Source organism: Pecten maximus, chromosome 3 (assembly GCF_902652985.1).
Source record: "Pecten maximus chromosome 3, xPecMax1.1, whole genome shotgun sequence".
Lineage (NCBI taxonomy): Eukaryota > Metazoa > Mollusca > Bivalvia > Pectinida > Pectinidae > Pecten > Pecten maximus.
In genome coordinates this window covers 36,441,729-36,453,526 of record NC_047017.1, presented here as the reverse complement: position 1 = coordinate 36,453,526, position 11,798 = coordinate 36,441,729, and the positions used below count along the sequence as shown (strand labels likewise).

At 40.0% G+C, this 11,798-nt stretch overlaps 1 protein-coding gene across 1 annotated transcript; it reads right to left on the bottom strand.

Annotated features, from left to right (window-relative positions):
• Positions 1-20: 20 nt before the first annotated feature.
• Positions 21-644, bottom strand: LOC117322738 (extensin-1-like). Its single transcript, XM_033877677.1, has one exon. It carries the CDS (start codon positions 642-644, stop codon positions 21-23), a length of 624 nt encoding a protein of 207 aa, XP_033733568.1.
• Between the last annotated feature and the right edge of the window lie 11,154 nt (positions 645-11,798).

Below are 11,798 nucleotides of genomic sequence, written 5' to 3'. Positions count from 1 at the left end.
CACGCATTTAATTATCAAATTCAACACTTGGAGACAGGAGGAGGGGACATGAGGATACAGAGGGAGGGGGCATGATGAGACAGGAGAAGGGGGCATGATGAGACAGGAGAAGGGGGCATGATGAGACAGGAGGAGGGGGCATGATGAGACAGAAGGAGGGGTACATGAGACAGGAGGAGGGGGCATGATGAGACAGGAGGAGGGGGCGTGATGAGACAGAAAGAGGGGCGTGATGAGACAGGAGGAGGGGGCATGATGAGACAGAAGGAGGGGCATGATGATGCAGAAGGTGGGGGCGTGATGAGACAGAAGGAGGGGGCGTGATGAGACAGGAGGAGGGGGCGTGATGAGACAGAAGGAGGGGGCGTTATGAGACAGGAGGAGGGGGCATGATGAGACAGAAGGAGGGGGCATGATGTGACAGAATGAGGGGGCATGATGAGACAGAAGGAGGGGGGCATGATGATGCAGAAGAAGGGGGCATGATGAGACAGAAGGAGGGGGCATGATGAGACAGAAGGAGGGGGCATGATGAGACAGAAGGAGGGGGCGTGATGAGACAGAAGGAGGGGGCGTGATGAGACAGGAGGAGGGGGCGTGATGAGACAGGAGGAGGGGGCATGATGAGACAGAAGGAGGGGCATGATGATGCAGAAGGAGGGGGCGTTATGAGACAGGAGGAGGGGGCGTGATGAGACAGAAGGAGGGGGCGTTATGAGACAGGAGGAGGGGGCATGATGAGACAGGAGGAGGGGGCGTGATGAGACAGAAGGAGGGGGCGTGATGAGACAGAAGGAGGGGGCGTTATGAGACAGAAGGAGGGGGCATTATGTTTGAAACGTTTAATCATGAATAAAGTTGACATTAATGTGTTAAGTTTCGAGTTGTACGGGGAACAAGGTTTAAGTAATGGCTAAAAGTACAGTGTATAGGAGGGTCTCTGCTAGATAGGTGATAGGAGTGTGTAGATTCGTCCCTGAGATTGGAGTAAGGGAGGCGATCCAGGCAACTCTCAAATTAAAATGTAGTTACGATTGAAATAAGGGAGGCAATCCAGGCAAAAACTCAAAATAGATTCAATGTCAAAATAAATGATGCAGTAAAAAGATAGTGTGACCAAATACGTTTGGCTTGTCATCTACTTGTACAATATCTTCCGAAGGAAAAATTATATTAGCGGCTTACTGTGTGATAATTATACGAAAAAAATTCATGTTGAGAAGAAAATTAAATATAAAGAAAAACATTCAATGACTATGTTATGTATATCTATATGGTTGGATAGGCGACATTGAATTTGATTTGATATTCTCTTTTCTCGTGTTTCGCACTCGTGAAAAATATCACAGTTTTACCCCACTAGATCACATACATTATATATCCTCTTTTGTTTTTGGTCACTCTACAGCATTTTGTTTCAAAATAACTGATATTATAAACCTCTATACAGAAATTGCACCAGTTGAAGTTATCGATGCACCTACTACCATCACAAACACGTATCGCAGTATTACAGAAAAAAACTGCAGCTAAATAACAACCAGAAAAATGATAATTGGTCGCATTTTGTTCGTTTTAAAATTTATTTCCAAAAACAAAATTTTGAAGCTTACTTATTACATGGAATAAGTTTGTGTTGTGTCCGTTAGTAAAATTCTAAAAAGAGTAATTCCCCATTTTCATTAACATTCTGACGCTCGTCCTAATGTTGGTTGTGGATTTTTCTTTTGCGATATTCAAATTAACGAGATTCTTTGGTTAGAGGAAGTATTTTAGTGGAGAAAATGTAAAAAGTGTCTTACAGCAGTGTTTTGTAAGAGAATCTAATACAATGAACCAGTAACTGGATAAGGTTTGATTTAGTCAATACCGGCAACAACGCCCTTTTTGACGGGCTTCGTTGAATGTTTTTATACCTGGCCCAGCTACATACAAATCCCGCAGTTAAAGAAGATTCCTTAAATAAATCAATAGGATACCAATACATAGTGACATTAGCTTTCCCTCTTCTTCGAAGGAACGATCTAAAAATGAAATTATTCTCGAAATGTTGTGTTGATAACTAAATGATGATAAACATTAGATTCGCTGACGACGGGCCCGCGGTAGGCTGTAAATGAGTTCACCTATAGGGGTTTACCTGTCCTGTGACCAGTAAGAAACTGAGTATAATTACTTTACATTAGTCTTACAAATCCGTCGCATTTCTTTGTTCTCTAAAACGTAGGGGAAACACTTCCGCGGCTGTTATATTTGTATAGGTCTATGCAGATAATTAAAGCTTCATTTTCTATTTCATATGGACTAAAATTTAATACACAAATTAAATTGTGATTCTAATATATATATATGCATGTATATCCTTGATACGACCCATTCCGTATTTTGTCGTTTCTCCAATATTGAGAAACCACACAGTTGTGCGATATAATCGTACGGGTTGGCCGTCTGATATAACAGAGCACATGGTCGAAACAGTTGGCCGTCTGCTATAACATTTATTCTACAATCTTTTTTATTCCTTTGTTTTAGATGGCCATATTAGAAAACAGGAATTGCATTTTGCTGAGGTGTACACGAGACTATAAGAACCTGGTCAAGAGTTTGGTCATCGGAGACGTAGAGCGAGATGTAGTCTTGTCTACACAGAACACAAAAGGCAATAACTCTTTTGTAATATGGCTAACTAAAACAAAAGAAAAAAAGAAAAAACCCAGACTCCTGTCCAAATCATGTTGATTTAGCTTTTCAAAGTCTGCATGCAGACTGACATTTGGCACTTAAATATTGGATATATGGATATCCATAATTCATTTTTAATGTTCATAAATCTCTTGCTAATATCCATTAATGAATTATGGATATCTATGATTCAAGACGAATTATGGATATCCGTAAATAGTGATTTTTTCCACTTTGGCTTGCCATACGGAATAGTTTTGTTGCACCTGAAATATTTTTCCGGGTGTCCAACAAGTCTTTTTTCTTTAAAACATCTTGTAGTTCCTCTTCGTCTATTGTAGCGAAACGTTGTTGGGGTATCTGGTCTGCCATATTTTAAACAAAGTGATGCCGAATTTTTGTTTCCAGCATTCTGATTGGCTGTTGTCCAAAGTAACACGTTGCGTCGCGTGATTGGAGACAAAGATTGACGACCTGTTCATGGTAAAAATAGCACGAACAGGTTCGCAATGCCTGGGTGAATTTCCCAGCTGAGTTATATTTAGCACGAACACGTCTACTTACTGATATGTCCTTGTGAGGAAAACAGGAAATCGGCCAATGAAAACTAAGCAAACACTCCAGCCATATTACAAAGTACATGGAGTTGTCCGTCTGATATAACATAGTACATTTTCTGTACATGGTCGAAAGAGTTGGTCGTCCGATATTTTAATTCCAATCCTTTGTTAATCTTGAGAGTATACATCTCATCGATATGGTACAAGTCAGCTCGGATAGTGTAATCCATCGGCATTATACAATAGAGGCTAAGGGAAATATCTCTTTCGAAGGTTGATGAATCCTTGCATTCAACTGAAAAAAGGTTGATAACTGTTTTATTAAATGACATTTTACTTGTTTTAAAGCAAAAGTTTACATGACACCTTTTGTAAGAATCATAGAGTGGGGGTACGTAATTTCGTACACTTTCGGTATGTATCTAAATACATTTCCATTAAATTAAGTTCAAATCGAGAAAGAATACCTGACATTGTTAGATGTACAAATGCTTCGGAACATACAAGTGAGTAACCTGATGTGCGCACACGTATCACTGCGCGTGGGAGCTGTTGTTAACTTGTGTTTATTGCTGGGTTTGAATACGATCGGGAACGTAATTTCGCACACCCATCTAACTTCTTTAATTTTGTTGGTAAAAATAGTTTTCATCCATTTTGTAGACAAACAACATCCTAAACTAAGATACAGCCGAATGCCATGATTGAATTAATCTTTGAAATCAAAATAATGTAAAATTAGAAAGTGTCATTTTACCGCCATTTTTGCTTTGAATAATGACCGCTCCCTTCGGAGGTAATGTAAACAAGGCGGTGAAAATGACGGGATGTCTGCAGGTCAATGCTGTTATTAGTTATACTTTAGTAGGTTTGTATTCAGTTTTGATTATGATCTGATCAAATGATATTTTCCTTAAATTTTTGTATATTCACATCCGAATCAACAACTGGGATTATTATAAATAAGATATTTAATCACCCGAAGTTATCCATTTTATCGGAGGAGAGTCGTTAAAGTTAAATTTTGTTTTCAAAACGAACTTAATCTGTAAAGAAGTATTTAAAACGGCAAAAGTTCCACAAAAGTTTGGCATTAGTCAACATATAAACAAAAAAAACACAGTCCTCGACCACTTGGGAGAAAAAAAAACAAAAAATCGTCAGGTGTGCGAATGTACGTACTGTGCGAAATAATGTACCCTTGTTCTATGGTTATATTTACTCTTACCTTGCCTTTGAAAGTTTTGCATAGAAATGCAATTCGTGATCACATGCCATATGATTGTGGAAGTTATCTACTTCTATCTGGAGTCTCAAACTTTCCAGGTTTGCAATCCAATGTAGGAAGCTGTCTTATATTTATCCGTTTTTTTACGTCTGCCATGACTGAAGCGACCGAGTCGTCTGTCATACATGTGTGTGTATTTACTGATATACAAAATATGAAATAGTACATTAGTGAAAGAGTTGGCCGTCTGATATAGGTCTATAGTCAATGAGCGACCAACAATGACGTTACATCATACAAATTATAATGAACAAAAATTTCAATATTTAAGAATACCATCCACAAGTTTTACAATAAAGATCACAAGGTTTCAAATAAAATCATATTTCATCATCACTAAAACAAAATGACTATATCTTAGATATATAAATAAAGTTTTCACGGGATGTATAATGTTTGTCACCCCATAAGTCATTCGTGTACATCACAAAAAGCACACAAATGATAATTATTTTTTTTATCTAAATGATGTTTGGTAAATAACACTAGTGTTTGTGTAGGGGTTGACTTCTCAGAATTATAATGTGTACGATATATTAGCTGCGTTTTCTAAATTTTTCGTGAAAACACAACAAAATATTTCCTTTACTGTAATGTAAAGCCACGATATAAACTAGGTAGATTTCAGTCTATGAGAGTTTAAAATGAAATCTAACTCAGATGAATACGTTTCAAGAACAACAAAGAATGCTGATATATTAACGAAACCATAATTCTATCTCAAAATCGATCAAACGAGGGCATGAGAAACTTCAGTAGAGTACTACGAGAGTACGACCACGTGTTTCCGGAGAGTAAGCGTCTTCTTCACTGACGACACCCGCCTTACAAATCTAGGTCAAATCCAGGTTAAGTAACATGATCACAATTAGAGCAATAGGGTAGTAACAACCATGTCAGACAACCATCAGGCATATCAGACAACCACCAGGCATATCAGACAACCTTCAGGCATATTAGATTAAAATATTTCTGGGGAAAAAACAAACAAAAAAACATTGCATTTCATTCCTGATGTACTTAATAATATTTTCAAATCTATCTTGCTGTTAAACACTGTAGTGGGCACTATATAGCTTAAATAATAACAAAGCTGATCCTCGAAGATTTATTGGTTTTACATACAATGGAATCACCGTCTATGTAATTGTCTATATAATTGCAGACATGCGAGTACCATTGTCTATGACGTTAACACCAGCTGTGTGTAATGAGCGAGGGCCAATTGATTGGTACAAACACACGAATAAAAGAGCGTCTCACTTCTTATATTAGACATGACGGCTGTCAAACTCATGAATTAGCAGTGTGTTTTCCATACAGCAGATTTGATACACCATATCGACAATATTCCGAGTGTCTGGTGGGTTTCTATGCGTTAATTATGACGGAAGAATTCCTAGGTATTGAATATCCCGATAAACGCGAACCTTTGTAATTGCCTGTCGGTGAATGAATAACATGACATGATATACAATATGTGTTATTACGGGGGATGGACGATCATGCCAAATTTATGTTTGGATGATCAGGGTACCATTGTCCCCGCCATATGCTGTCAGAACACACACACCCGTCCTTTAAACTTTATGTTGATCATAGATACTGTCGTTATTGCTGTAGTACATTGCCTTTCCACGTATGTTGTTGTAGGCTCTAGTAATGGTCTGTCCGGTCGGGAATAAGATCATTGTTGCAATTAGTTTTGATTTTATTCTACAACTAGCGGGCCTGTGTCTCCCTAACTGGGTGACGTCACAGTCCGGAGGGGAGTATGGGGGACTGTTCGCCTACTGCGTCGGACCTAGCTGCGATTCTCTACCTCTGATATTTCACATGGAAAACGGTACGTACCCCGGGGTTGATATATAGGGGGGATAAGATGGAGTTATCGAATACAAAGTAATGTTTTATTGGTAGAATACACCACAACATTGTAGGAACTGTAGATCCTCCAGGTATCTGTGCGAAAAGTGGTGTTGTTGACACAACATATCATTTAACTTTTGTCTTTAACCCTTCTCCGGACAGTTTATTAAGAAAGGTCTCTTCATGCGTCCATTACTACGTTCGTGTTCCCTTTTAATCACATTTGTATATATGATGACTATAGAACAACATGACATAGTCTGAAGTAGATAAAACGTACTTGTAGCCTGTGTACGCGTTTCAAGTATTTTTACTGAAGTCAATATTGTTTGGTTCGTATGCTTGATACATGTACATAGGTGCGTTAATATATAGAGGATCTGTCATGAGTTTCCCTTCATATTAGATTTATGATACGAGTTTTGAATTTTTTATTTTTGCGAGCCTCTGGCGAGCAAAAATAAAAAATTCTAAACGAGTATCATAAATCTAATATGAAGGGAAACGAATGACAGATTCTTTTTATCATATGACGTTTTCTTTCATCGTTCCCCATCAAAAACTGATTTTTTCTTTTGCCTTGAATCGTCACATCTCAACCAAATCACCCGAACCTTCGAAGTAGGTCAATTATACTGACGAGAGAAGAAATAGTTCTAACACAACTGACTCTTGAAAAGGATTCATTTTATTAAATACACGTCTCAAAACAAAATTTCAGCATTTTTTCATTTAATCTATAATAGATAAATTATCCTTGGTGTTTGAAACAATGAGGAAAATATTTTAGTTTGAAAGTTCATGAGCGACTGTTTTTGATGTGACGAAGCCGTGACGTCACTTGGCGCGATAATGGAGGCTTCGTTGTACAAATGTCTATTCGCTGTCGCTGTCGTACAGAACCATTGTACGGCGCCTTTTCACTGCTTTGTGTTTATCCTCGTCCTCGTGGGAGTTTTTGGAGATGTGAAATGTTCCACCGTGAATATTCCCACTGAACATTGTGTTCAGACTGCCGTGAAAAACGACTTTGGATGCCGATTTGTTGGCAGTGTTGTTTGTTTTGACATTACACGTGTTTGTCGACGACAGTGTCAGCATGTTATTCTGAGTAACCGTTGAAGGCAAGTTGTAACAAACTACATTGCCGTTTTTCATGAGGATTTTATCAAATAATGTTATCATTTGTTTATTTGAAAAGAATCTAGACTAGATATGTCTCATCGGACAACGCAACCGCAATTTTCTATCGGAGTTGAAATATGTTACTAGGGGTCATAAAATAGATGTTTGCCAGGCCTAATTTAACATCTTATAGTATAAATATAATTAAAAAACTTAGGATGTTTACATCTTGGATTTTATCTTTGATTGTACAATATGTTATGTTAATAGACCAATTTGTCGTTCAGTTGATTTTTTTTCAAAGTTTACAAGCACTAGTCGCCATTTTTACGAGTCGTAGTAAAAAGAAGTAGGTCGTTCCCACGCGTATGAATACAGTTCGCACGGAACCAGCCAATCAGCGTAGCGAAAGGTGTTATTACACTAGTGTCATAAAGAAAATTTATGTGATGGGTTTATGACACCGTATATAACGGTAGTCATATGATAAATGTTGTTATTGTGAATATGTGAATTATTTAATTAGTTTACTAACCTCTTTTTGCCTCACCTCTTTACTGACCCCCTTACTTTACTGACCCCCTACTTTACTGACCTCCTTACTTTACTGACCCCCTACTTTACTGACCTCCTTACTTTACTGACCCCCCTACTTTACTGACCCCCTTACTTTACTGACCCCCTTACTTTACTGACCTCCTTACTTTACTGACCTCCTTACTTTACTGACCTCCTTACTTTACTGACCTCCCTACTTTACTGACCTCCCTACTTTACTGACCTCCTTACTTTACTGACCTCCCTTACTTTACTGACCTCCTTACTTTACTGACCTCCTTACTTTACTGACCTCCCTACTTTACTAACCCCCTTACTTTACTGACCTCCTTACTTTACTGACCTCCCTTACTTTACTGACCTCCCTACTTTACTGACCTCCTTACTTTACTGACCTCCTTACTTTACTGACCTCCCTACTTTACTAACCCCCTTACTTTACTGACCTCCTTACTTCACTGACCCCCTTACTTTACTGACCTCCCTACTTTACTGACCCCCTTACTTTACTGACCTCCTTACTTTACTGACCTCCTTACTTTACTGACCTCCCTACTTTACTAACCCCTTACTTTACTGACCTCCTTACTTCACTGACCCCCTTACTTTACTGACCTCCCTACTTTACTGACCCCCCTTACTTTACTGACCTCCCTACTTTACTGACCCCCTTACTTTACTGACCTCCTTACTTTACTGACCTCCTTACTTTACTGACCTCCCTTACTTTACTGACCCTCCTTACTTTACTGACTTCCTCACTTTACTAACCCCCTTACTTTACTGACCTCCTTACTTCACTGACCCCCTTACTTTACTGACCTCCCTACTTTACTGACCCCCTTACTTTACTGACCTCCTTACTTTACTGACCTCCTTACTTTACTGACCTCCCTACTTTACTGACCCCTTACTTTACTGACCTCCTTACTTCACTGACCCCCTTACTTTACTGACCTCCCTACTTTACTGACCCCCTTACTTTACTGACCTCCCTACTTTACTGACCCCCTTACTTACTGACCTCCTTACTTTACTGACCTCCTTACTTTACTGACCTCCCTTACTTTACTGACCTCCTTACTTTACTGACTTCCTCACTTTACTGACCCCCTACTTTACTGACTCCCTTTTACTGACTCCTTACTTTACACATCCACTACACCTCCTTACTTTACTGCCCCTTACTCCCTCTACTTTACTAACCCCTTACTTTACTGACCCTCTACTTAGACCTCTACTTATGACCCCTTACTTATTGACCTCCCTTTACTACCCTTACTTATGACCTCCTACTTTACTACCCCCTTACTTTACTGACCACCACTTACGACCCCCTTCTTACACCCCTTTATGACCTCTTTTTACGACCCTACTTTACTGACCTCTACTTTATGACCTGCTCTTTACACCCCCCTACTTACTAACCTCTACTTTATGACCCCTACTTACTAACCTCCAAACCCTTACTTACTGACCTCCTTACTTATGACCCATACTTACTACCTCCTTGCTTATGACTCCTTTTACTATTATTTGACCCCTACTACCCCTCCCCCTCTTATGACCCCCACTTACAACCTCCTAGCTTACGACTCCTACTTTCTGACCCTTTTTACTTATTACGCCCCACTCTACTCTTACTAACTCTACTTACGCCCCTACTTACTGACCCCCACTTTACTGACCTCCTTACTTTCTGACCTCCCTCTTTACTGACCCCCTTTTCCTTATTTACGACCTCCTTTACTGACCTCCCTTTGCCCCCTACTTTACGACCTCCCTTACTGACCTCCCTACTTTACTGACCCTTACTTACTGAACCCTTACTTACAACCTCCTACTTTACGACCCCTTACTTACTGACCCCCTACTTTACTGACCCCCTTACTTACTGACCTCTTACTTTACTGACTCCTTACTTTATGACCTCCCTACTTTACTGACCTCCCTTACTTACTGACCCCCTTACTTTACTGACCTCCTACTTACTGACCTCCTTACTTTACTGACCCTCTTCTACTCTCCACTTTACTGACCCTCCTTACTTTACTGACCTCCCTTACTTTACTGACCCCTTACTTTACTGACCTCCCTTACTTTACTGACCTCCTTACTTTACTGACCTCCCTTACTTTACTGACATCCTTACTTTACTGACCTCCTTACTTTACTAACCTCCTTACTTTACTGACCTCCCTTACTTTACTGACCTCCTTACTTTACTGACCTCCTTACTTTACTGACCCCCCTACTTTACTTACCTCCCTACTTTACTGACCTCCTTAGCTTACTGACCTCCTTACTTTACTGACCTGCTGACTTTACTGACCCCCCTACTTTACTAACCTCCTTACTTTACTGACCCCCTTACTTTACTGACCTGCTGACTTTACTGACCCCCATACTTTACTAACCTCCTTACTTTACTGACCCCCTTACTTTACTGACCTCCTTACTTTACTGACCCCCTTACTTTACTGACCTGCTGACTTTACTGACCCCCATACTTTACTAACCTCCTTACTTTACTGACCCCCATACTTTACTGACCCCTTACTTTACTGACCTCATTACTTTACTAACCTCCTTACTTTACTGACCTCCTTACCTTACTGACCTCATTACTTTACTGACCTCCTTGCTTACTGACCTCCCTACTTTACTGACCCCTTACTTTACTGACCTCCTTACTTTACTGACCCCCTACTTTACTGACCCCCTTACTTTACTGACCTCCCTACTTTACTGACCTCCTTACTTTACTGACCTCCTTACTTTACTGACCCCCCTTACTTTACTGACCTCCCTTACTTTACTGACCTCCTTACTTTACTGACCTCCCTACTTTACTTTACTGACCCCCTTACTTTACTGACCTCCTTACTTTACTGACCTCCCTACTTTACTGACCTCCTTACTTTACTGACCTCCTTACTTTACTGACCTCCTTACTTTACTGACCTCCTTACTTTACTGACCCTCCTTACTTTACTGACCTCCTTACTTTACTGACCCCCTACTTTACTGACCTCCTACTTTACTGACCTCCTTACTTACTGACCTCCCTTACTTTACTGACCTCCCTTACTTTACTGACCTCCTACTTTATAACCCCTACTTTACTGACCTCCTACTTTACTGACCTCCCTTACTTTACTGACCTCCCTACTTTACTGACCTCCTTACTTTACTGACCTCCTTACTTTACTGACCTCCCTACTTTACTAACCCCCTTACTTTACTGACCTCCTTACTTCACTGACCCCCTTACTTTACTGACCTCCCTACTTTACTGACCCCCTTACTTTACTGACCTCCTTACTTTACTGACCTCCTTACTTTACTGACCTCCCTACTTTACTAACCCCCTTACTTTACTGACCTCCTTACTTCACTGACCCCCTTACTTTACTGACCTCCCTACTTTACTGACCCCCTTACTTTACTGACCTCCCTACTTTACTGACCCCCTTACTTTACTGACCTCCTTACTTTACTGACCTCCTTACTTTACTGACCTCCCTTACTTTACTGACCTCCTTACTTTACTGACTTCCTCACTTTACTAACCCCCTTACTTTACTGACCTCCTTACTTCACTGACCCCCTTACTTTACTGACCTCCCTACTTTACTGACCCCCTTACTTTACTGACCTCCTTACTTTACTGACCTCCTTACTTTACTGACCTCCCTACTTTACTAACCCCCTTA

Bases quoted from the DNA above. Each gene is read 5' to 3' on its own strand.
- LOC117322738 (XM_033877677.1), bottom strand. From the start codon at position 644: ATGCCCCTCCTTCTGTCTCATCATGCCCCCTCCTCCTGTCTCATCACG.